The 27,842-nt window shown below is 41.9% G+C and overlaps 1 protein-coding gene across 1 annotated transcript in view; it reads right to left on the minus strand.

Moving 5' to 3' along the window:
- Nucleotides 1-27,842, minus strand: part of LOC115201004 (cadherin-related family member 1) — a 122,651-nt gene that overhangs the window by 55,117 nt on the left and 39,692 nt on the right. The window contains exons 11-13 of the mRNA XM_029764188.1: nt 26,091-26,191; nt 8,804-9,007; nt 1,901-2,053 (exon numbers count right to left, since the gene is read on the minus strand). Coding sequence (XP_029620048.1) covers nt 1,901-2,053; nt 8,804-9,007; nt 26,091-26,191 — 458 coding nt within the window. The remainder of the gene's footprint in view (nt 1-1,900; nt 2,054-8,803; nt 9,008-26,090; nt 26,192-27,842) is intronic.

Consider the following 27,842-nt stretch of genomic DNA (forward strand, 5'->3'; position numbering starts at 1 on the left):
GCCTCTGGGTGAACGTTTTCTTGTTTGCTTATGGTGGAATACAGCTCATTCAATGCTATCTTAGTACCAGCCTCTGACTGTGGTGGTATATAAACAGCTACAAAGAATATAGATAAACTCTCTCGGTAGGTAATGATGTCTGCAGCTTATCATGAGAAACTCTACCTCAGGTGAGCAATAGCTTGAGACTTCCTTAGATATTGTGCACCAGCTGTTGTTTACAAAAATACATAGACCGCCGCCCCTCGTCTTACCAGACGCCGCTGTTCTATCCTGCTGGTACATCGTATAACCAGCCAGCTGTATGTTGATGTTGTCGCTGTTCAGCCACGACTCCGTGAAGCATAAGATGTTGCTGTTTTTAATGTCCCGTTGTTAGTTTAATCTTCCCAATAACTCGTCCTTTGTATTGTCCAAAGATTGCATGTTTGCTAGCAGAATTGAGGGAAGTGGGGGTTTATTCAATCACCTCCGACTTCTCAGCAGGCAGCCCGCTCTCTGGCCTCTCTTTCTCCGCCTCCTCTTCACGCAGATCACAGGGCTCTGATCCTGTCGCCGAGGGAACCTTATATCCTCCGCCTCGGGCTCGTCAGAGTCATGAAAGAAGAAAAGGGATTCTGCTAGTCCGTGGTGAGGAATTGCAGTCCTGATGTCTAGAAGTTATTTTCGGTCATAAGAGACGGTAGCAGCAACATTATGTACAAAAAACACAATCTGTTGGGGGAAGGTAAAATGTCTGCCTTCTTCTCCGACGCCATCTTGCTGTGTTTGCATTCTGATTCTTGAATACATTGTAATGGACGCATGTGATGTGTATTAAAAAACTTTTTTTTAACGGTTGTACTATATGATGAGCTAATGCTAAGCTAATTGCTTGTTAGCTAAATGCCTCTTCTCAACATGCATACTGCAAACAGACCCAACTCATCTTGTCACATTTTCTTGTTTTTGGTTAACACAGAAAAACAAACATGGCAGCATGCACAAACTCTAGCTACCATCAAATTACTTTAGACTTTTAGAAAAGGTTTTACTCAATTATTTCGATCACTGATGAGCTCACCCGTGATGTAACATTGTAAATAGTAATTGCTATTATTTAATTCATTTTATGGATTCTGTCAGCCGAGAGTTAGCTAAATATGCCCGCTTGTGTTAGCTCACTCTTTCCTCAGTCAGCACTAGGGCTAAGGTGGTCAACATTTTTTGATTTGGATGAGAATGCTGTTGTTACTTCTGTGAATGTCTGAACAGCTACATCCCCCAAAAAACTGCTCACATTTCGGAAATGCAGTTGTAAAGACTGTTTGTGCAAAATGTTTCTGTGAAAAAAATGTGTGGCCAGCTCAAAAACGGACTGTTGTGTCAATCATGAATAGACATTCTAATCGCACCGGTTTGAGCAAATCCTGCAGGGACCACTATAGACCAATCACACCCATTTACTGGTACGCATCAAAAATATTGATCTTCATCATCCCACTCAGCCACAAACAGTACATGCATCACACGTGAATTTCACAACTATGAGCATTTTCACAAATGAAATTGGCTACAATTGTTTGGTTCCTGGAGCATTTGTGAGAATACCTGGTACTCTGGTCCTGGATCTTAGACCCACTACTCATGCAGGTCCAAGATTCGTTTCAGCCAAGATTAGTTTGTGTTTCATACATGCTTTATAGCACAGTTCAGGGTACCAAATGCCCCAGGATCCAAATCATAAGGGGATATGTGAAAGCGCCCTATGTAATCTCTTGTGTAGATTCTGATTTTTATTGATTTTGTTTATCAAGCAATTACTGGTATCAGATGTGTGAATAATTAATAGATAGCAGTGTGGTGGGATCTTGTAGAGACATAAGACTCAACTATAACACAGACAGACAGACAGACAGACCTTGAAGGTGAGGAAATGGAATTTCTCATAGTCCATGGCAGCAGAGTCCTCCACTAAGATGGTCACCTGGGCCTCATTGAGCACAGTCTGGGGAACCACCCGTAACATCCGCCCAGGACCAACAAGTATGAGGTTGAATTTAGCATTGGACCCCTGCAGCACACAACCCAAGAGACATTCATTAGGGCTAATGCCACGAGCTTTACCAAGCTTACAACATGAGCAATTGGTGTACATTTTGAACATTTTGCAATGTTTTTCACCGGCAGGGACTGGGAGACTAGTCAGGATCGAGGGAAAGATGAACGGTGCAAAGTACAGAGAGATCCTTGATGAAAACCTGCTCCAGAGCACTCAGGACCTCAGACTGGGGCCAAGGTTCACCTTCCAACAAGACAACGACCCTAAGCACACAGCCAAGACAACGCAGGAATGGCTTCGAGACAAGTCTCTGAATGTCCTTGAGTGGCCCAGCCATAGCCTGGACTTGAACCCGATCAAACATCTCTGGAGAGACCTGAAAATAGCTGTGCAGCGACACTCCCCATCCAACCTGACAGAGCTTGAGAGGATCTGCAGAGACGAATGGGAGAAACTCCCCAAATACAGGTGTGCCAAGCTTGTAGCGTCATACCCAAGATGATCCAAGGCAATAATGACTGCCATAGGTGCTTCAACAAAGTACTAAGTAAAGGGTCTGGATACTTATGTAAATGTGATATTTCATATTTTTTTTATACATTTGCCCAAATTAAAAAAAAAACTTTTTGTTTTGTCATTATGGGTTATTGTGTGTAGACTGATGAGGTGGGAAAAAAACAATTTAATCAATTTTAGAATAAGGCTGTAACGTAACAAAATGTCGGAAAAATCTAGGGGTCTGAAAACTTTCTGAATGCACTGTTTATATATATATATATATATATATATATATATATATACGTTTGGGAGATCAATTACAAGAACAGAAAGAGTAGAAATAAAGCTAAATGTAAAAATTAGTGTACTTCCCATTTAAACTGGTACAACAATTTCACTAACGGTCGGGACAAACACAACATATCACTGGACGAACAGGGTCCATATCAGGAGATCTCTTTACTTGACATGTTTTCAATATACGTATTCTAGAGAATACAGACCATTTCTAATGCATATTTGGAGTTTTGTCCATAGTGGTCAAATTCTGAATCCAGGTGTGTCTTTTTGACAAATATGACATTGGGATTATTCTGAATATCAAACATGGACAGGAAGTGGTTCCAATAGTTTTTCCACGATTCATTTTTCCCATAGGGAATTTTAGAAAAACTTTAAATAAGGGCTGTGTTTCGTGTAGGTTTACCCTGGAGTGGCATTTTGATACGCGTGTAAATCTCTCTTTAAGTCAAAACTATAACTAGGCCATTCAGGAACATTCAATGTTGTCTTTGTAAGCAACTCCAGTGTATATTTGGTCTAGTGTTTAAGGTTATTGTCCTGGTGAAAGGTGAATTTCAGAAACACTTAAGATAAGGGCTGTGTTTCGTGTAAGCTTTCCCTGGTGTGATGTTTTGATAACCATTTAAATCTCTTTTGGACAAGGTGAGATGTCTCATTTATATAAGTATTCACACCCCTGAGATTTTCAACACGGTTTAATCAAAACTGGAACTAAGGAACATTAAATGTAATCTTGGTAAACCACTCCAGTGTATAGTTGGCTTAGTGTTTTAGGATATTGTCCTGGTGAAAAGTGAATTAGTCTCCCAGTGTCTGTTGGAAAGCAGACTGAACCAGGTTTCCCTTTAGGATTTTGCCTGTGGTTACTTTTATTCAGTTTATCCTACTGTGGTCAGTAGTTGTGTGGTTGTGGGCAGTAGTTGTTGTCAGGAGATGTGGTCAGTAGTTTTGGTGGTCAGCAATTATGGTTAGTCGTTTTGTTTTTGTTTTCAATAGTTGTTGTCAGTAGTTTGGTTAATAGTTGTCAGAAGTTGTTCTCAGTAGTTATGGTCAGTAGCTGTGTTTTTGTGGTCAGTTGTTGCGGTCATTAGTTATGGTTAGTCGTTGTTTTCAGTAGTTGTCTGGTCAGGAATTGTGTGGTTGTGGTCAGAAGTTGTGGTTGTAGTCAGTAGTTGTAGTCAGTAGTTGTGTTTAGTAGTTGTGTTTAGTAGTTGTGGTCAGGAGTTGTGGCCAGTAGTCAAGGATGGGGAGTAACGGATTACATGTAACATGGAAGGGATTACAAAAAATGGTAACCAAGGGATTACAAAAAACAAAAAACGATAACATGGAAGGGATTACAAAAAACGGTAACTGTAATCAGTTACATTACCTGCAAAAATATGGTAATCAGATTACAGATACTTAAAAAAAACTAGGATTACTTTTAAATTCAGTAGTATGTTTGTGAAAAAAATCTGACATTCAAGTCAGCATTGAAAAAAGGTGGTAGTTTAAGTTTGTTAGTAAGTACAATTTTTAATAGTAAGTACAATTTGTGGGACTTGCTTTAACTCTTTAAAATTCTTTTTGTGGTAGCTTAAATGTAAAATGTTTTATTTTACTATTTACAGCAAAGCAGTTTTAAAGTATGTATGGTTTTTAAACAAGTCATATTCGTGGAAGTGTCTGCAGTTGTAATGGGGGTGACTGGTTATAGTTCAAAAAGTAACTACAGTGGCAAGAAAAAATATGTGAACCTTTGGAATTACCTGGATTTCTGCATGAATTGGTCATAAAATTTGATCTAATCTTCTAAGTCACAACAGTAGACAAACACAATCTGCTTAAACTAATAACACACAAACAATTAAACGTTTTCATGTCTTTTTTGAACACACTGTGTAAACACTCACAGTGCAGGATGGAAAAAGAATGTGAACCCTTGGATTTAATAACTGGTTGACCCTTTTTGGCAGCAATAACCTCAACCAAATGTTATCTGTAGTTGCGTATCAGACCTGCACAACGGCCAGGAAGAATTTTGGACCATTCCTCTTTACAAACCTGTTTCAGTTCAGCAATATTCTTGGGATGTCTGGTGTGAACTGCTCCTGTGGTCATGCCACAGCATCTCAATCGGGTTGAGGTCAGGACTGACTGGGTCACTCCAGAAGGTGTATTTTTTTCTGTTGAACTATTTTGTTGTTGATTTACTTCTGTGTTTTAGGTCATTGTCCTGTTGCATCACCCAACTTCTGTTGAGTTTCAATTGGCAGACAGCCTTACATTCTCCTGCAAAATGTCTTGATAAACTTAGGAATTCAATTTTCCATCGATGATACCAAGCTGTCCAGGCCCTGTGGCAGCAAAGCAGCCCAAAACCATGATGCTCCCTCCACCATATTTTACAGTTGGGATGAGGTTTTAATGTTGGTGTGCTGTGCCTTTTTTTCTCCACACATAGTGTTTGTTGTGTGTTCCTTCCAAACAACTCAACTTCAGTTTCATCTGTCCACAGAATATTTTGCCAGTAGCACTGTGGAACATCCAGGTGCTCTTTTGTGAACTTCAGACGTGCAGCAATGTTTTTTTTGGACAGCAGTGGCTTCTTCCATGGTGTCCTCCAATGAACACCATTCTTGTTTTAGTATTTTATGTATTGTAGACTCTTCAACAGAGATGTTAGAATGTTCCAGAGATTTCTGTAAGTCTTTCACTGACACTCTAGGATTCTTCCTAACCTTACTGAGCATTCTGCGCTGTGCTCTTGCAGTCATCTTTGCAGGACGGCCACTCCTAGGGAGAGTAGCAACAGCGCTCCATTTATAAACAATTTGTCTTATCGTGGACTGATGAACATCAAGGCTTTTATCAAGCTTTATGCTTGATTTAGGCAAGTCAACAGTTCTTAATCTTAGGTCTTCTGAGATCTCTTTTGTTCGAGGCATGGTTCACATCAGGCAATGCTTCATGTGAATAGCAAACTCACATTTTGTGAGTGTTTATTATATTGCAGGGCAGCTCTAACCAACATCTCCAATCTCGTCTCACTGATTGGACTCCAGGTTAGCTGACCCCTGACTCCAATTAGCTTTTGGAGAAGTTGTTAGTCTAGGGGTTCACATACTTTTTCCAACCTACATTGTGAATGTTTAAATTATGTATTCAATATAGATAAGAAAAATAAAATAATTTGTGTGTTATTAGTTTAAGCACACCGTGTTTTGTCGATTGTTGTAACCTAAAGGAAGATCAGATCAAATCTTTTGACCAATTTATGTAGAAATCCAGGTAATTCCAAAGGGTTCACATACTTTTTATTGCAACTGTAGATGAAACGTTTGAATAGCCTGAACATATGAATGTTGGTTTGGTGTCTCTACCTTGAACGCTTCAATAGTTACTGTTGGTGGGTTATTTTATGGAAATGTGTGCAAATGTCTATAGTTATACTATAGCTGTTAACGAATTTGAAGTTAGGATAGCATGAACAAGTGAAAGTTGGTTTAGTGTCTCTAGCTTGAACTGTTCAAGAGTTACAATTATTGTTGTTAGTTATTATATGCTAATATATGTACATTTCGTTAGTTATAATTTAAAGTGTAGACCAGAGCTAGACCAAAGCTAGTGCTAACCAGAGCTAGCTAGCTACGCCCAGGACCAGAGCTGGACCAGAGCTAGTGCAGACCAGAGCAGTAGTTGTGGTCATTAGTTGTGGTCAGTAGTAGTGTGTTTGTGGCCAGTAGTTGTGGTCAACAGTTGTGTTGTTTTGGTTATTAATTGTGTGGTTCAGTAGTGTTGTGGTCAGTAGTTCTGTGGTTGTGGTCAGTAGTTGTGGTCAGTAGTTTTGGTTTGTAGTTCTGTGGTTCTGTAGTTGTTACGCGGAATGACGCTGGAGGGACGAAGCAGGTACTGGGAGTAAACATTTAATAAACAACTGACATGGATGAGACAGGAACAGCGTCAGAACTAAAACTAAAGACAAAAAACAATCAATGCAGCAGCGGGGAACAGAGCAAGTGAACAGACAAATATAGGGGAGGAAATTAACATGTGATAAGTGAGTACAGGTGAGTCCAATAACGCTGAAGTGAGTGACGAGGGAAGGCAGGTGTGTGTGATGGATGGCATGATGAAGGGTCATCTGGCGCCCTCAAGCGCCAGGGAAAGAGAACAGCGGGAGCAGATGTGACAGTTGTGGTCAGTAGTTCCGTGGCTGTGGTCAGTAGTTGTGGTCAGTAGTTCCGTGGTTGTGGTCAGTAGCTGTGTGGTTGTGGTTGGTAGCTGTGGTCGTACTGTGGTCTGTAGTGGTCAGTAGTTGTGGTCAGTCATTTTGTGGTTGTGGTCAGAGGTTGCCGTGGTTGTGGTCATTAGTTGTGTTGTTTAGTAGTTGTGTGGTCAGTAGCTGTGGACAGTACTCATGGTCAGTAGTTGTGTGGTTGTGGTCAGTAATTGTGGTCAGAGCTTTTGCCAGATAATTTGAATGTTCATTTCTCTACCATAAGCCGCCTCCAACGTCGTTTAAGAGAATTTTGCAGTACGTCCAACCGGCCTCAAAACCGCAGACCATGTGTAACTACGCCAGCCCAGGACTTCAACATCCGGCTTCTTCACCTGCTGGATCGTCTGAGACCAGCCACACAGACAGCTGATGAAACTGGGGGTTTGCACAACTGAAGAATTTCTGCAAAAACTGTCAGAAACCATCTCAGGGAAGCTCACCTGCGTGGTTGTCGTCCTCACCAGTGTCTTGACCTGACTGCAGTTCAGTGTCGTAATCGACTTCAGTGAGCAAATGCTCACCTTCGATGGCCACTGGCACGGATTAATCCCTTTTTCAACTGTACCGGGCAGATGGCAGACAGTTATGGTATGGGCAGGTATAAGCTACGGTCAACGACATAATTGCATTTTATTGATGGCACTTTGGATGCACAGAGACACCGTGACTAGATCCTGAGGCCCATTGTTGTGCCATTCATCCACCGCCATCACCTCATGTTTCAGCATAGTAATGCACGGCCCCATGTCGCAAGGATCTGTACACCATTCCTGGAAGCTGAAAATGTCTCAGTTGTTCCATGGCCTGCATACTCACCAGAGATGTCACCCATTGAGCATGTCCGGGATGCTCTGGATCGACATTGAAGAGGAGTGAAACAACATTCCACAGGCCACAATCAAAAGCCTGTTCAACTTTATTTAAAGGAGACTTCTCGCTCTGCATGAGGCAAATGCAGTTCACACCATACACTGACTGGGTTTCTAATCCACGGCCGTACTTTTTTAAGGTACAGTATCTGTGATCAACAGATGCATATCTGTTTACCCAGTGATGTGAAATCCATAGATTGGGACCTAATGAATTTATTTAAACTGAAAATGACTGTAACTGTTGCATGTTGCATTTATATATTTTTTCAGTGTAGTTTAAAAAGTATAAAAGATGTAAAAAATGGTATGTAAGCAACTCAATCCAGCCCATTTTTAACCTTTGAATGGCGTTTCTAGCTTAAATGGTGTAAAAGAAGTAGCATTCCAGAATAATAATAATAAGATTAAGTATGTCGACGATTTAAAGTGGGGACTGTTGCTTCGCAAGCCCCATTAATAATAACGTAAAGTAAAAAATAATTAGTGCAATATTTAAAGGGTGGCTGCTTTTGCAAGCCACACTAACAATTACTTCCTAGTATGATGCAGCTGTCTTAAAAAGCAGTAATGTTTTATTTATTTGATGAATTCAACTCTAGTGATCTATAGAACTATTGGAAGTTTATATTTACGTTGATATGACAATATATTATAGTGGAGATTTAAATTTGCGGTGGTTGATATAAGCGTTTATAAAATGATCATACTGCTTATGGATGTGTTATCATTTCTTTATGTAGGTACACTTCGAATAAAGGAATGTTAAATTCCTTGGTGTCGGCCAGGCAATCAGCGGTCCATAAGAGAACGCTATGAAAAACTCACCTGATCAGAATCATTGACCGTGATCTTCAGACCACGGATAATCTCTCCCTCCGGAGGGTGTTCGTACATGGTCATCTCAAACATGTTCTGCGGTCCATTCTCCCCATAGAAGGTGGGGGGGTGGTTGTTTAGGTCTACCACCCGGATAACGACCGTGGTGACCCCATAGTCCATAAGGTTCCCCTCAGGGCTGACCTCAGAGGCCTGGACAGAGAGAGATGATTATTAGACCCTTGTCATTGCATGAAGTCTGAACCTGGTTTGAACCCATTTTCTGTTAAACCTTGTTCACACTGCAGGCCTTAATACTCAAACCAGTTTTGTTTTGGAATACAGACTGTCCAAACAGCAAGTTACAATTAACCAAATCAGATGTGTGTGTGTTCAGATAGTAGTCATTTGCTGACATGGCTACGCTAGTTTGTCATGGTAATGGCCTTTTTCAGTAGGCAGTTGCGTAGTATGATTGGTGGTGGTGCTCATGCTTCCTCTCAATCAGAAGTTGTTGTGTACCAAGCTAAGGTGAATAGCCACAGCAGTAAACTATCTAGCTACAGTGGCTTGCGAAAGTATTCACCCCCTTGGCATTTTTCCTATTTTGTTGCCTTACAACCTGGAATTAAAATGGATTTTTGGGAGGTTTGTATCATTTGATTTACACAACATGCCTACCACTTTGAAGATGCAAATATGTTTTTTACTGTGAAACAAACAAGTAATAAGACAAAAAAAAAAAAAAACTTGAGTGTGCATAACTATTCACCCCCCCAAAGTCAATACTTTGTAGAGCCATCTTTTGTAGCAATTACTGCTGCAAGTCTCTTGGGGTATGCCTCTATAAGCTTGGCAGGTCTAGCTACTGGGATTTTTGCCCATTCTTCAAGGCAAAACTGCTCCAGCTCCTTCAAGTTGGATGGGTTCCGCTGGTGTACAGATTCTCAATTGGATTGAGGTCTGGGCTTTGACTAGGCCATTCCAAGACATTTAAATGTTTCCCCTTAAACCACTCGAGTGTTGCTTTAGCGGTATGCTTAGGGTGATTGTCCTGCTGGAAGGTGAACCGACGTCCCAGTCTCAAATCTCTGGAAGACTGAAACAGGTTTCCCTCAAGTATTTCCCTGTATTTAGAGCCATCCATCATTCCTTCAATTCTGACCAGTTTCCCAGTCCCTGCCGATGAAAAACATCCCCACAGCATGATGATGCCACCACCATGCTTCACTATGGGGATGGTATTCTCAGGGTGATGAGAGGTGTTTGTTTTGCGCAAGACAGCATTTTCCTTGATGGCCAAAAAGCTCAATTTTATTATTGAATGAATATGCGCCTCCGGGGAGTAACATGGTGTCACGACTTCCGCCGAAGTCGGCTCCTCTCCTTGTTTGGGCGGCGTTTGGCAGTCGACGTCACCGGCTTTCTAGCCATCGCCGCTCCATTTTTTATCTTTCCATTTCTTTTGTCTTGTTCCCTGCATACCTGGTTTCATTTCCCAATCACACTACATGTATGTATTCCTCTGTTCCCCCTCATGGCTTTGTGTGAGATTGTTTGTGTGTTACGTGTTTTGTAACGCGCCAGGCTGGCGTTCGTTAGTTCCATGTTATTTTCACGAAGCTTGTTTGAATTGTTAAACATTTATGTTTTGTGACTGTTTTTGCGCGCTTTACACTTTGCCTTGTTGGCTGGAGATTTTTGATGCAGCTGCGTCCGTCTGTAATCTTTCTCCTGACAAAATAAAGTGTGCACCTGTTCACAATTCCTTGCTCTCCTGCACCTGACTTCACCACAAGTACGCACACGCCTGACACATGGTCTTCTTTAGGAAGGTGTTTGATTTAATTGCCACAGAAACATCTGGCACTCTTATCTGTGGAGGGGATTTTAAACTCAAAATTGGACAGCACAAAATAAAATAGGAAAATGTGTCTGCTTGCTAAAAAGATCAATAGGATATTACAGGATTTAGGACTGCTTGATGTATGGTGCGAATTCCACGTCAGATAGGGAATATACCACATCATCTCTAGAGAAAAAGATTAAAGCACAGAAACTGCTGAAATTACAGGAAACATTAGGAAGCTTAGAACAATATCATTGTCACGACTTCCCTCGTGGATTTGAAAGGTGGACCAAGGCGCAGCAGAAGTGTGAATACTCATGGTTTTTATTTACCAAAAAAAAGGAGTAGAGCATCCACTTGAAACAAACAAAACAACAAACAATACTCGCAACAGTGTGGCAGGCTCAAACAAACGCAGCAGTGCTCACAACAATTCCCCACAAACCCACAAGGCAAAGTATGTGTGACTCCCAATCAGCCACAACCCTCTACAGCTGTGCCTGATTGGAAGTCACACGGCCAAAATTAATGAAACAATAAAAAAAACACAGACTCTTCTGCCACGTCCTGACCCAACTACACCCTCTACTGGTCAGGACGTGACAGTACCCCCCCTCAAAGGTGCATACCCCGAAATGCACCTACACAAAACACAGAAAATCCCCAACAAAAATTACCACCTAAACAATAAGGGAGGGAAGGGAGGGTGGCTGCCGTCAACGACGGCACTGTGCTACACCCCCCCTCCCCAACCCACCTATGTTGGAGGCGGCTCAGGTTCTGGCCGTTCCAGGCAGTCTGGGCAGTCCAGCAGCTCGGGACAGTCTGGGCAGTCCGGCAGCTCGGGACAGTCTGGGCAGTCCGGCAGCTCGGGGCAGTCCGGGCAGTCCGGCAACTCGGGGCAGTCCGGCCACTCCGGCAGTTCAGGGCGGTCCGGCCACTCCGGCAGTTCAGGGCGGTCCGGCCACTCCGGCAGTTCAGGGCGGTCCGGCCACTCCGGCAGTTCAGGGCGGTCCGGCCACTCCGGCAGTTCAGGGCGGTCCGGCCACTCCGGCAGTTCAGGGCGGTCCGGCCACTCCGGCAGTTCAGGGCGGTCCGGCCACTCCGGCAGTTCAGGGCGGTCCGGCCACTCCGGCAGTTCAGGGCGGTCCGGCCACTCCGGCAGTTTAGCGCGGTCCGGCCACTCCGGCAGTTTAGCGCGGTCTGGCCACTCCGGCAGTTTAGCGCGGTCCGGCCACTCCGGCAGTTTAGCGCGGTCTGGCCACTCCGGCAGTTCAGGGCGGTCTGGCCACTCCGGCAGTTCAGCGCGGTCTGGCCACTCCGGCAGTTCAGCGCGGTCTGGCCACTCCGGCAGTTCAGCGCGGTCTGGCCACTCCGGCAGTTCAGCGCGGTCTGGCCCCTCCGGCAGTTCAGCGCGGTCTGGCCACTCCGGCAGTTCAGCGCGGTCTGGCCACTCCGGCAGTTCAGCGCGGTCTGGCCACTCCGGCAGTTTAGCGCGGTCTGGCCACTCCGGCAGTTTAGCGCGGTCTGGCCACTCCGGCAGTTCAGCGCAGTCTGGCCACTCTGGCAGTTCAGCGCAGTCTGACCTCTCTGGCGACTGTTGACTGACGGGCAGCTCTGACGACTGTTGACTGGCGGGCAGCTCTGACGACTGTTGACTGGCGGGCAGCTCTGACGACTGTTGACTGGCGGGCAGCTCTGACGACTGTTGACTGGCGGGCAGCTCTGACGACTGTTGACTGGCGGGCAGCTCTGACGACTTGACTGGCGGGCAGCTCTGACGACTGTTGACTGGCGGGCAGCTCTGACGACTGTTGACTGGCGGGCAGCTCTGACGACTGTTGACTGGCGGGCAGCTCTGACGACTGTTGACTGGCGAGGCTGGGTTCACGCACTTGAAGCCTGGTGCGTGGTGCTGGTACTGGGCGTACCCGATTGTGACCACGCACCTCCATGCTAGTGCGGGGAGCTGGCCTGGGGCTCCATTCTTGCCCCGCAACACTCCCCTTGTGCCCCCCCCTAAAAAATTCTTGGGGGTGCCTCTCGGTCTCCCTTACCTCGCCAGCCTTCTTCCGCTGCTTGGTCGTGTGTTGGTGGGGAATTCTGTCACGACTTCCCTCGTGGATATGAAAGGTGGACCAAGGCGCAGCAGAAGTGTGAATACTCATGGTTTTTTTTTTACCAAAAAAAAGGAGTAGAGCATCCACTTGAAACAAACAAAACAACAAACAATACTCGCAACAGTGTGGCAGGCTCAAACAAACGCAGCAGTGCTCACAACAATTCCCCACAAACCCACAAGGCAAAGTAGGCAACTTATGTGTGACTCCCAATCAGCCACAACCCTCTACAGCTGTGCCTGATTGGAAGTCACACGGCCAAAATTAATGAAACAATAAAAAAAAACACAGACTCTTCTGCCACGTCCTGACCCAACTACACCCTCTACTGGTCAGGACGTGACAATCATATTCATTTCACAGACCCTCTTGAATTATGTGAGATTCAAAAGTTATAATAGGAAATTTACCAGATTTACGGTGAAGAAGTAGAGAAAAAGCTCAGGTTTCTGAAACAATATTATGAAGCAGGCACAAAGGTAACAAAATGACTAGCACGGAGACTCAGAAAACAACAAGCACAGAATACATTTGTCAAAATAAAAGACCCTAAAACAAAGAAGATTACATGCAAATTGGATGAAATACAGAATGCATTTGAATCATATTACACAAATCTGTACAAGCAACCAGAGAAGGCAGATGCACAGACAATAGAGCATTTTTTGAACTCACTTGATATCCCCTCAGTTGAGACAAAGCAAAATGATTGACTTACTTCAGAAATAACCATTGAAGAAATGAATAATGCAATATCTAATCTAAAAGCAAACAAATCTCCAGGCACTGAAGGCTTCCTTTCTGAATGGTTCAAAGCCTTCAGAGAACATTCATGTTTCTTGCCCAATAATGTTTGTACCATGTTTTGTGCTGCTACCATGTTGTGTTGCTACCATGTTGTTGTCATGTTGTTTTTGTACCATGCTGTGTTGTCATGTGTTGCTGCCTTGCTATGTTGTCATCTTAGGTCTCTCTTTATGTAGTGTTGTCTCTCTTGTCGTGATGTGTGTTTAGTCCTATATTTATATTTTGTTAAAAAAAAAAATGAATCTCAGACCCCGTCCCCGCAGGAGGCCTTCTGCATTTTGGTATACCGTCATTGTAAATAAGAATTTGTTCTTAACAGACTTGCCTAGTTAAATAAAATAAAATAACAATTACTAACATCTACTTCAGGCCTGTCTTAACCATTGTGGAAAGAAGCCATATTATCGGTAATTCCTAAAGAGGGTAAAGATAAGAAGGAATGCAGTTCCTATAGACCTATCACAATTCTTAACATGGGTGATAAACTGTATGCATCAATAATAGGCAAAAGAATGGAGCACATTATACCAGATTTGAATGACAGGAATAAAACTGGTTTAATACAAAATAGACAGACACAGGACAGCATAAGGAGAACACTACATGTCATGGACCACATCCTGACCACATCACTCAGGGTAAGACAAGTGCTATATTAATCAGTCTAGATACAGAAAAGCATTTGATTCAGTGGGATGGGATTATCTATTCAAAGTTATGGATAGATTTGGTTTCAACAAAGAAGTATTACAGTGGATCAAAACACTGTATTCATGTCCGACTGCTAGAATAAAGATGAATGAACAAGGGGCAAGACAAGGCTGTAATCTTTCACCCACGCACTTCACCTTGGACATTGAGCCATTAGCACAGGAAATAAAACAGGACCCATCTTTACAGGGAATAACAATAAGAGGCAGTGAACATCAGGTACACAGTACCAGTCATAAGTATGGACACACCTTCTCATTCCAGGGTTTTTCTTTATTTTTACTATTTTCTACATTGTAGAATAATAGTGAAGACATCAAAACGATGAAATTACACATATGGAATCATGTAGTAACCAAAAAAGTTGTCACACTCTTCGTTGTGTTGAGGAAAGGAGGACCAAAATGCAGCGGGATTGTGGACACTCATGTTTATTGAAGAAAACATGTAAAGCATCCACTTGAACAAAAAAAACAATAACCAGTACTTACAACGGTAACAGTTTTGCAGGCTATACAAAAACGCAGTGCAAAATCAATCTCCCACAAAAGACAAACAAAAACACACCCTCATATATGGGACTCTCAATCAAAGGCAAATAGACAACACCTGCCTTCAATTGAGAGTCCCAACCCCAATGAACCCAAACATAGAAACAGACACACTAGACTCAACATAGAATACATGAAAATCAAACAGTGCCCAAAAACCCCAGAATACCTAAATCAACTGCCCTACAACAAACACACCACATAAAACAAATACCCTCTGCCACGTCCTGACCAAACTACAATATCAATTAACCCTTAGACTGGCCAGGACGTGACAAAAGTGTTAAACAAATCAGAATATATTTTATATTTGAGATTATTCAAAGTAGCCACCCTTTGCCTTGATGACAGATTTGCAAACTCTTGGCATTCTCTCAACCAGCTTCATGAGGTAGTCACCTGGAATTCATTTCAAATCACAGGTGTGCCTTGTTAAAATAATTTTTTTTTGTGGAATTTCTTTCCTTTTAATGCGTTTGAGCCAATCAGTTGTGCTGTGACAAGGTAGGGGTGGTATACAGAATATAGCCCTATTTGGTAAAAGACCAAGTCCATATTATGGCAAGAACAGCTCAAATAAGCAAAGAGAAACAACAGACCATCAATACTTGAAGACCTGAAGGTCAATCAATGCGGAAAATTTCAAGAACTTTTAAAGTTTCTTCAAGTACAGTCACAAAAACCATCAAGCACTATGATGACAGTGGCTCTCATGAGTACCGCCACAGGAAAGGAAGACCCAGAGTTACCTCTGCTGCATAGGATAAATTACTTAGAGTAAAGTCCACAAATAAGAAGGTGAGTCCAGTTCAGAATAGTGGGAGAAACACCTCAGATTACAGCCCAAATAAATGCTTCTGAGAGTTCAAGTAACAGACACATCTCAACATCAACTGTTCAGAGGAGACTGTGTGAATCAAGCATTCATGGTCAAATTGCTGCAAATAAACCACTACTAAAAGATACCAATAAGAGGAAGAGACTTGCTTGGAACAAGAAACACGAGCAATGGACAACAGACATGTGGAAATCTGTCCTTTGGTCTGATGAGTCCAAATTTGAGGTTTTTCTTCTAACCACCGTGTCTTTGTGAGATGCAGAAGAGGTGATCGAATGATCTCTGCATGTGCGGTTCCCACTGTGAAGCATGGAGGAGGAGGTGTGATGGTGTGTGGGTGCTTTGCTGGTGTCACTGTATGTGATTTATTTAGAATTCAAGGCACACTTAACCAGCATGGCTACCAAAAGCATTCTGCAGTGATACGCCATCCATTTGGTTTGTGATTAGTAGGACTATAATTCGTTTTTCAACAAGACAATGACCCAAAACATACCTCCAGGCTGTGTAAGGGCTATTTGACCAAGGAGAGTGATAGAGTGCTGCATCAGATGACCTGGCCTCCACTATCATGCAACCTCAACCCAATTGAGATGGTTTGGGGTGAGTTGGAATGCAGAGTAAAGGAAAAGCAACCAAAAATCATATGTGGGAACTCCTTCAAGACTGTTGGAAAACCATTCCTCATGAAGCTGGTTGATGATGTTATCTTATTATTAAAGACCCAGATTCAAGTGTACATCAATTGATGGATGATTTACAAACATTTGGAACATATTCAGGGTATGTGGTTAACCTGTTTGGGATAGAGGGCAGTATTTTCACGGCCGGATAAAAAATGTACCCGATTTAATCTGGTTACTACTCCTGCCCAGAAACTAGAATATGCATATAATTAGTAGATTTGGATAGAAAACACTCCAGTTTCTAAAACTGTTTGAATGGTGTCTGTGAGTATAACAGAACTCATATGGCAGGCCAAAACCTGAGAAGATTCTATACAGGAAGTGCCCTGTCTGACAATTTGTTTTCCTTCTAGGGCATCTCTATCAAAAATACAGCATCTCTGCTGTAACGAGACATTTTCTAAGGCTTTCATTGGCTCTCAGAAGGCGCCAGAAAGTGGAATGAGAGCTCTCATGATTCCATATGTGTTATTTCATAGTTTTGACGTACATTGTAGAAAAATAACCCTAGAATGAGTAGGTGTGTCCAAACTTTTGACTGGTACTGTATACATATTGTATATACAATGAATTCAGAACGTATTCAGATCCCTTGACTTTTTTCCACACTTTGTTGCAGCCTTATTCAATAATGGATGAAACTGTTTTTTATCCTCATCAATCTAAACACAGTATCCCATAATGACAAGTTTTTAGATATTTTTGCAAATTGATATAAAATACTAAACTGAAATACCACATTTATATAAGTATTCAGACCCTTCACTCAGTACTTTGTTGAAGCACCTTTGGCAGCGATTGCAGCCTCGAGTCTTCTTGAGTATGACAAAGTTATATTAGGCGAGTTTCTCCCATTTTTCTCTGCAGATCTTCTCAAGCTCTGTCAGGTTGGATGCGGAGCGTCGCTGCACAGGTATTTTCAGGTCTCTCCAGTGATATTTGATCGGGTTCAAGTCCAGGCTCAAGCTGGGCCACTCAAGGACATTCAGAGACTTGTCCTGAAGCTACTCCTGCGTTGTCTTGGCTGTGTGCTTAGGATCGTTGTCCTCTTGGAAAATTAACCTTCGTCCCAGTCTGAGGTCCTGAGCGCTCTGGAGCAGGTTTTCATCAAGGATCTCTGTACTTTGCTTTGTTTATCTTTCCCGTGATCCTGACTAGTCTCCCAGTCCATGCTGCTGAAAAACATCACCACAGCATGATGCTGCCACCACCATGCTTCACCGTAGGGATGGTGCCAGGTTTCCTCTAGATGTGATGCTTGGCATTCAGGCCAAAGTGTTCAATCTTGGTTTCATTTTACCAGAGAATCTTGTTTCTCATTGTCTGAGTCCTTTAGGTACATTTTGGCAAACTCTAAGTGGGCTGTCGGGTGTCTTTTAATGAGGAGTGTCAGCCGTCTGGCCACTCTACCATAAAGGACTTATTGGTTGGTTCTCCCTTCTCTACAGAAGCACTCTGCAGCTCTGTCAGAGTGACCATCGGGTTCTTGGTCACCTCCCTGACCAATGCCCTTCTCCCCTGATTGCTCAGTTCGGCCGGGCAGCCAGCTCTAGGACGAGCCTTGGTGGTTCCAAACTTCTTACATTTAAGAATGATGGAGGCCACTGTGTTCTTCAGGACTTTCAATGCTGCAGAATCTTTTGGTACCCTTCCCCAGATCTGTGCCTCAACACAATCCTGTCTCGGCGCTCTATGGACAATTCCTTCGACTTCATGGCTTGGTTTTTGCTCTGACATGCACTGTCAACTGTGAGACCTTATATAGGGAGGTGTGTGCCTTTCAAAATCATGTCCAATCAATTGAATTTACCACAGGTGGACTCCAATCAAGTTGTAGAAACATCTCAAGGACGATCAATGGAAACAGGATACCCCTAGCTCAATATCGGGTCTCATAGCAAAGATTCTGAACACTTATGTAAATAAGGTATTTCTGTTTTTATTTTTAAAACATTTGCTAACATTTCTAAAAACCTATTATCACTTTGTCATTATGTAGGTATAGGTATTGTGTGTAGATTTATGATATTTTTTTTAAATCCATTTTAGAATAAAGCTGTAATGAAACAAAATGTGGAAAAAGTGAAGGGGTCTGAATACTTTCCCAGTGCACTGTGTATAACATTCTATTGGTTGCAAAAATAATGTATAATAATTTAAATAGGTACATTTTAAGGTTTGTGAATCATTTGTGAATCAGCTCATAAACCATGTGCAATAGAAACAGTACATCGAAAATCTCTTCCAACTATTTTGCAATCTACATATATGGCACAGCTGCACATTTTTTGGTCCTGAAATGAAACTGGTAACTTTTATTTATCACAATTTTCTTTAACCAATTTTGGTATTTAATGCTGTGTTGGCAGACAAGTTCCTTACTTTTCCCCCCTTCCACCTTTGTGGTAATGCTATAATTAGTTGGTTGTAATTTTGGGTAGAGCAGACATTTCCATATATTTTAGTTAGCTGCATGTGTGACATAATTTCACCAGTCCTATTTATGATATAATTTTCAAAGAATATACCTTTAAAAAACAAATATTTAATTATTATTTCTTTTTTAATAAAAATAATTTTTAACAATTAGTATATGTTAGTTTAACCATAATATCTGTTGTATTATTTGTTCTTTATTTTCTGGTGAATTAAACTGAAACTGTAACCAAGTTTTATGGCTTGTTTTAAAAAAAGGTATATTTTGGAGAATATTTCATCTTCAAATAACTGAAAATGAGAGGTTGTAATCTAAAAAAAGGGAAAAAAGCCATTCTTCAACAAGGGGTGGATCATTCTTACTAATTTCCTAGAGAATCAGTTTGCATTTAAGTATAACTTTTGTATTACTGAAGCCTTTAGTGAAAGGTCTAATGCCTTAATATTTCCTAATTTCTGCCCTCAAAAATGATATTAATTATATAAATACGCCCATTTGATTTTGTCTGGCTTGCAGTTTCAAATAAAAATGAATATTCTTTGCTCATATAATTTAAAAAAACAAGTTGCTAGGTGTAGGCAAGGCCATAAGCAAACATATAAACTAGGATATGACTAAAGAGCTAATTTTTCCATAAATACACAGGTATTTTCTTTTCCATGGTAGCAAGATCTTATACTTTCTATTGAAATGTATTGTAGTGAGCTAATTTATGCATTTCGGGATATGAATACTGAGTATGTCCACATCACCGTCAGACTATTTTATTGGTAAACTACACGATAATGTCAAAGTTGTATTTTTTTAATGATCCAATACATAATATAGTACTTATCATCATTTGATTGTTGTCCAGAGAGGTTAGAAAATGTATCTAGATGGTCTATGAGGCTGTGGAGGTATGCCAATTGTGAATTTAAAAGAAAACATAAATCATTAGCTTACAATTGCACCTCTGTTTTTAAGCCCTGGATTTCTAGCCTCCTGATATTAATGTTGGATGTGATTTTATTAGCTAACATTTAGATGGCCATAATAAATAGATGTGGTGATAGTGGACAACCTTGTTTTACTCCTCTTGACAGTTTAATACTTTCTGAGAAGTAGACATTATTTAAGATTTTACACATAGGGTTACTATACATAAGTTTAACCCAATGAGTAAGAGACTCTCAAAAATGTAAAAATTCCAGGCATTTATAAATAAATTCCTCTGGTACTTTATCATAAGCCTTTTCAAAGTCAGCAATGAATACCAGGCCTGGTTTCACAGATTTTTTATAGTGTTCTATTGCTTCCAGTACTTGTCTATTATTATCTCCAATATATCATCCATGTAAAAAAAACCTGTCTCATTAGGATGAATAACATTCGACAATACCTTTTTAATTCTATGCGCTATGCATTTTGCCAGAAATTCTGCATCACAACACTGAAGTGAAAGGGGTATCCAATTTTTTAAATGGAAAGAATCTTTAAATTTACCACTTGGGTCCTGTTTCAGTGGTAATGAAATCAGACTTTCTTGTTCAGTATCTGATAATCTATCAAATTTATAGGAGTGGTTAACCTGTCTGGTCTAGGGGGCAGGATTTTCACGGCCGGATGAAAAATGTACCCAATCTGACACAGTGGTGGTAGTCTATCTATAATTCTTTAAATAATTGTTACATATTTTGTCAACGTTTATGATGAGTATTTTTGTAAATTGATGTGCACATTCACTAGACGTTTTGGTGGGAATACACTTTCTGAACATCACGCTCCAATGTAAAATGCTGTTTTTGGATATAAATATGAACTTCATCGAACAAAACATACATGTATTGTAACATGAGGTCCTAGGAGTGTCATCTGATGAAGATCGTCAAAGGTTAGTGCTTCATTTAGCTGTGTTTTGGGTTTTATTGACACATGTCCTTGCTTGGAAAATGGCTGTGTGATTATTTTTGTCCATGTACTCTCCTAACATAATCTAATGTTTTGCTTTCGCTGTAAAGCCTTTTTGAAATCAGACAATGTGGTTAGATTAATGATAAGTTTATCTTTAAAATGATGTAAAATAGTTGTATGTTTGAGAAAGTTGAATTATGACATTTTGTTGTTTTTTGAATATTCCGCCCTGATATTAACGGTCCTCTCAGTACAACGTGCGCTAACGTGATTAGCATGAAGTTGTAAGTAACAAGAACATTTCCCAGGACATAGCCATGTCTTATATGGGCAGAAAGCTGAAATTATTGTTAATCTAACTGCACTGTCCAATATACAGTAGCTATTACAGTGAAAAAATACCATTCTATTGTTTGAGGAGAGTGCACAGTTACGTACTTGAAAATGTATCAACTGAACAATTAGGCACATTTGGGCAGACTTTTAATAGCAATTTTGTTAATTAAACCTTTATTGAACTTGGCAAGTCAGTTAAGAACAAATTCTTATTTACAATGACGGCCTACTCCTGCCAAACCCGGACGACGCTGGGCCAATTGTGCGCCACCCTATGGGACTTCGAATCATGGCCGGATATGATACAGCCTGGATACAACATTCTAAATAGTAATGCAATAGTTATTTGGATCACTTTGCACGTTCACTGCTGCCATCTAGTGGCCAAAATCTAAATTGCGCCTTGAATCCACAGTCATATAAAAAATATATATTATTTTACCCTTATATTACCAGGTAAGTTGACTGAGAACACATTCACATATACAGCAACAACCTGGGGAACAGTTCCAGGGGAGTGGAGGAGGGATGAATGAGCTCTCGCCTGGGCTACGGCCGTGTGGGAACAGCAGTCGATCCGTATGCTTCAGTATGGATGAGTTAGTGGCGGAGGTGAAGAAGGTTTGTGATTCCCCATTATCCGGGAGAGAGGCTGCCCGGAAGTTATTCCAGCTTCGGCAAGACTCCCACAGACTATGCAGTGGATTTCCGCACATTGCCATCAGAGAGTGCCTGGAACCTGGAATCGCGGTTCGTCACGTTCCTGTACGGAATATCGGAGGAGGTGAAGGACGAACTAGCAGCCCGGGAACTACTGATGGATCTCGACTCATTCAATGCCTTGACCATCCGGATCGATGGGCGGCTACGGGAACGTAGGAAGGAAAAGGGGTCTGATTCCACTCGCCCACCAAAGGATTTCACCTCGCCTCCGAGGCATCCCGGAAGCCCCTGATGTCTCCGTTGCCGAGAGGATACGAGGCTACCAAATTTCCCCCGAGAGTTTCCGAAGTCTGTCGATTCACCTCTTCCTCAGCCGATGCAACTAGGCAGAGCTAGGCTGTCCCCAGCCGAACGTCTACACCAGCTTCACACAAAGAGTTGCTTGTATTGTGGGACTACTGGTCATTTCGTGTCCTCCTGTCCACTAAAAGACCAGGCTCACCAGTAGGGGAGAGTACTCTGGTGGGCCATACGGAGAACTTTCTTCTCCCCTTACTTTCATCCCTTTCCATGCCATCCTGCTGTGGGGAAACCAGTCGAAATCTCTCCAGGTACTCAACGACTCTGGGGCCAATGAGAGTTTAATGGACGCTACCTTGGTGTTGGAGCTGGGCATCCCCACTCAGCCCCTCTCCATTCCCTTGGAAGTTAGAGCGCTGGATGGGCACTCTATAGGCCGCAATACCACTCCGATCAACCTACCAGTGTCAGGGAACCACAGCGAGGCTATCCAATTCATGCTGATTAAGTCTCCACAGGTTCCTGTAGTATTGGGATTCTCGTGGCTCCAGCGACACAATCCCCTTATTGACTGGACTGCTGGTGCCATCATGGGCTGGAGCCCGTTCTGCCATGCTACGAGTATCAGGACCTCTGGGAGGTTTTCAGTAAGGCCTGTGCCACTTTGCTTCCTCCGCACCAACCCTATGACTGCGGGATCAACCTTCTCCCAGGCACGACCCCCCGCCCCAGAGATGACTGTACTCTCTGTCGGGTCCGGAGACCAAGGCTATGGTGACCTACACTATCGTTCAAAAGTTTGTGGTCACTTAGAAATGTCCTTGTTTTAGAAAGAAAAGCACATTTTCTTGTCCATTAAAGTAACATCAAATTAATCAGAATACAGTGTACGGCAGATCTTTTATGGAATATCTACATAGGCGTACAGAGGCCCATTTTCAGCAACCATCACTCCCTTCACAGAACAGAGCAAACTGGCTCTAACCAGAATAGAAAGAGGAGTGGGAGGCCCCTGGCAGCTTCATTAAATAGTATCCACAAAACACCAGTCTCAACATCAACAGTGAAGAGTCAACTCTGGGATTCTGGCCTTCTAGGCAGAGTTCCTCTGTCCAGTGTCTGTGTTCGTTTGCCCATCTTAATATTTTTTTTTTTATTGGCAAGTCTGAGATATGGCTTTTTCTTTGCAACTCTGCCTAGAAGGCCAGCATCCCAGAGTTGCCTCTTCACTGTTGACGTTGAGACTGGTGTTTTGCATGTACTATTTAATGAAGCTGCCTGAATGTGGCAATATAGAGTTGAGAACATCTGGCTTCCTCTGGGCCACCTATGCTTTGAGGGAGCGTGCAATTGGCATTGTTGAAATTGTTGCATGTTGCGTTTATATTTTTGTTCAGTATATGAAATTCACTTTTCTAACTTTTTTAGCATAGAGGGCAGTATTCGGAAGTTTGGATGAGAAGCGTGCCCAAAGTAAACTGCCTGTTACTCAGGCCCAGAAGCTAGGATATGCATATAATTGATAGAGTTGGATAGAAAATACTCTGAAGTTTCCAAAACTGTTCAAATAATGTCTGTGAGTATAACACAACTGACATGGCAGGTGAAAACCTGAGGAAAATCCATCCAGGAAGTGGGATATTTTTGATGTGTTTAGTTTTCAATTGAATGTCTATAGAGTATCCATTGGGTTAGGGCCTAGATTGCAGTTCCTATGGCTTCCACTAGATGTCAACAGTCTTTAGACATTGTTTCAGGCTTGTATTCTGAAAAATGTATAATTTTGTATGTTTAAAGCTAATGATTAAATAATTCTACCCTGAAACGTAACCATTAGAGATTATAGTTTATGTAGCATGTATAAGGAATAATTAAAGTATTAAACATAAGTCCAACTAGGTTGGACTGGGAGGGAGATAAATGTGTGTGTATGTGTGTGCCGAAGAAAATACAGAGAACAATTAAACTGTGTTTGACTCGACCTGGCTAGAACTCGGAGAAACTTATGATAGGACAGGGAGTACTTTTCAAGGTTTCTCTAATCTCGGGGGAATGGAACGGACAGCGCTGGGTAGTGATAAACAGTGGTGAGAACTCTGGGGAGGCATACAACTCACCTACTGTTCGTGTGTATGTATGTGCGTAGGATATCTACTGTTTGTGTGGATGTATGTGCGTAAGTAAGGGATGAACTATAAAATGGATGTCTTTGTATTATGGACTTCAGAACGTTCTCGTGAATAAACTGTATGAACCTTTTGCAGAAGCTGAGTCTTTGACTAATTATTATTAACCCAGTGTCTTACAAACCTTGTGGATTGGTCAAAGCTTATTGATTGTTAGTTATTATCATTGGGATAGAAAATTATCATGACAGTAAGTGATTCCTGTTATTGCTATTTATGACTTTTGTGACTCCTCTACTTGGCTTGAAAATGTTTGTATGCTTTTGTAAGCGGGGTGCTGTCCTCAGATAATCGCATGGTGTGCTTTCGCCGTAAAGCCTTTTTGAAATCTGACACAGCGGCTGGATTAACAAGACGTTAAACTTTAGTTTGATGTATAACACTTGTATTTTTATGAATGTTAAATATTTATAATACTGTAATTTGAATTTCGCGCTCTGCAATTTCACCAGATGTTGTCGAGGTGTGCCGCTAGTGGGACGCCTATCCTAAAGGCATTGAACAAATACAAAAAAGAGACAGCTAGATACACCTACTTCAAAATACTACCTAACTAATAAAACATTGCTTTAGCCTACACAATACCACAGATTATTTTACCAGACTCACATTTCATTTTCTTTCTGTGCCACCAAACATTTGCATACTACTAGTAAAGTGAACAGGTTTAGCTAACCCTGTAACATTATGGAACAACATTAAACAAATGGTTAGCGGGGAGAAGCTATAATGGACACCCCTGGCCTGCAAAACGATGACATATGTTGTGCAGCTGAGAGCCAAGCGAACCGAATCACACAGGGCAAAGGAGGACATTGTGTCCTGGTGTTCTTGGCATTCATGCTCTTCCCATTGAGTGGACTGTATCACGGTGACATCTGGTTGGCTACCACTATTAGTTATTTGTTGTGTAGGCTGCTATCCTACTTTAAATATAACCCCGGGAGGGAAAACAATTGACCATGTTACTAGCTACTGCGAGCGACACTGATTTACAGCTTCCCAGTGGCAAACACCTTAGGTTGGCAGGCACCTTGATACAACACTGGTGGAGTAGTTATTCATTTATTGGGTTTAGCGGCTCACAAGTAGTTTAACGGTCCATGGTGTGGATTATGTGTAAAATACAGCCCATCTATCTGAAAAAAAACATTGTGCCGCTAAAAATATGGGTAATATCTTTTGAACTGCTAGAAACAAGAAATTTTCTCTGTAGTAATGGTGAAAACAAAGCGTCACAAATCTGCACTCAGTTTATTTTCTATGTCACTCACAGGCTGCGGTGTACCTAAAAGCCTATCATCACAACAAATATTATCTGGGTGATTTTCATCTAGGTTGCAAAGCAAGATATTTACGAGCAATTTAGAGCAGACCAAAATGGCTTGCATCAATTTGAGCTAGCTAGCTGGATAGCTAGCGAACTTAAGCCAGCTAAGAAAATATGCAGTAATTCAATGTTGTCTAGCAATAAAGATACTTATAAACAAGTCAAGATTCCTACCCAGCAGAAGTTGAAAGTATTCATCCACTTCACAGCCGCTTCAAGAAGATATTTTTTTAAATAGTCTGAGCTTCATATTTCTCACCTGACAGCATGACGTTCGTGCCTGAAACTGATCATTTGAATCTACAGTAGGCATAAGCTATTACTGTAAAGAAATACAGTATGTTAGAGTAATTCTTACAGGAGGCTTCCAATTACAGTTAATAACAGTATTTTTCAGCATTTTACCCATAATTCAATGCTGTCTGCACAATAATTTTACTGTGCATTCTGCAGTGTTTTACTGTTGAGATTACACAAAAGTATTACAGTGACTAGGAACACATTCCATAACAATCAAACAAACAACTCCTACTGGAGCAGTATATTATAGCCTACAGTTCTGTCTTATTGTGTGGCTACATAAACCTACCTTGACTTTCATGTTGAAAGTTTCCCTCTTCAGAAAGATAGGGTAAGTCAGCAGACTGATCACACCACTTGTTTTGTTGATGCTAAAAACACCATCTGTACCTGCATAGGACAGAGGAGAGATATGACAGTACGGTAGGAACATGTCATAGGGAGTAGGAATGTACTGTAGAATGTACATTGTACACTCTTAGCACTTTTTTTTCTAAGTAAACTCAGCAAAAAAAGAAACATCCTCTCACTGTCAACTGCATTTACTTTCAGCAAACTTAACATGTGTAAATATTTGTATGAACAAAACAAGATTCAACAACTGAGACATAAACTGAACAAGTTCCACAGACATGTGAATAACAGAAATGGAATAATGTGTCCCTGAACAAAGGGGGGTCAAAATCAAAAGTAACACAGTATCTGGTGTGGCCACCAGCTGCATTAACTACTGCAGTGCATCTCCTCAAGGACTGCACCAGATTTGCCAGTTCTTGCTGTGAGATGTTACCCCACTCTTCCACCAAGGCACCTGCAAGTTCCCGGACATTTCTGGAGGGAATGGCCCTAGCCCTCACCCTCCAATCCAACAGGTCCCAGACGTGCTCAATAGGATTGAGATCCTGGAATTCGCTGGCCATGGCAGAACACACAATCCTGTCTTGCAGAAACTCATGCACAGAACGAGCAGTATGGCTGGTTGCATTGTCATGCTGGAGGGTCATGTCAGGATGAGCCTGCAGGAAGGGTACCACATGAGGTAGGAGGCTGTCTTCCCTGTAATGCACAGCGTTGAGATTGCCTGCAATGACAACAAGCTCAGTCCGATGATGCTGTGACACACCGCCCCAGACCATGACGGACCCTCCACCTCCAAATCGATCCCGCTCCAGAGTACAGGCCTCGGCGTAACACTCATTCCTTCAACGATAAACGCGAATCCGACCATCACCCCTGGTGAGACAAAACCGCGACTCGTCAGTGAAGAGCACTTTTTGCCAGTCCTGTCTGGTCCAGCAACGGTGGGTTATTGTCGGTGATGTCTGGTGAGGATTCAAATAAATAAAAAAACTGAAAAGTGGTGCATGCATAAGTATTCACCCCCTTTGCTATGAAGCCACTAAATAAGATCTGGTGCAACCAATTACCTTCAGAAGTCACATAAGTTTTGATTGCACACAGGTGGACTTTATTTAGTGTCGCATGATCTGTCACATGATCTCAGTGTATATATACACCTGTTCTGAAAGGCTCCAGAGTCTGCAACACCACTAAGCAAGGGGCACCACCAAGCAAGCGGCACCATGAAGACCAATGAGCCCTCCAAACAAGTCAGGGACAAAGTTGTGGAGAAGTAAGTACAGATCAGGGTTGGGTTATAAATACATATCATAAACTTTGAACATTCCAAGGAGCACCATTAAATTAATTATAAAAAAATTGAAAGAATATGTCACCACAACAAACTTGCCAAGAGAGGGCCGCCCACCAAAACTCATGGACCAGGCAAAGAGGGCATTAATCAGAGTGGCATCAAAGAGACCAAAGATAACCCTGAAGGAGCTGCAAAGATCTACAGCAGAGATTGGATTATCTGTCCATAGAACCACTTTAAGCCGTACACTCCAAAGAGCTGGGCTTCATGGAAGAGTGGCCAGGAAAAAGCCATTGCTTAAATAAAAAAATAAGCAAACGTATTTGGTGTTTGCCAAAAGGCATGTGGAAGACTCCCCAAACATATGGAGGAAGGTACTCTGGTCAG

Source organism: Salmo trutta, chromosome 10, assembly GCF_901001165.1.
Source record: "Salmo trutta chromosome 10, fSalTru1.1, whole genome shotgun sequence".
Lineage (NCBI taxonomy): Eukaryota > Metazoa > Chordata > Actinopteri > Salmoniformes > Salmonidae > Salmo > Salmo trutta.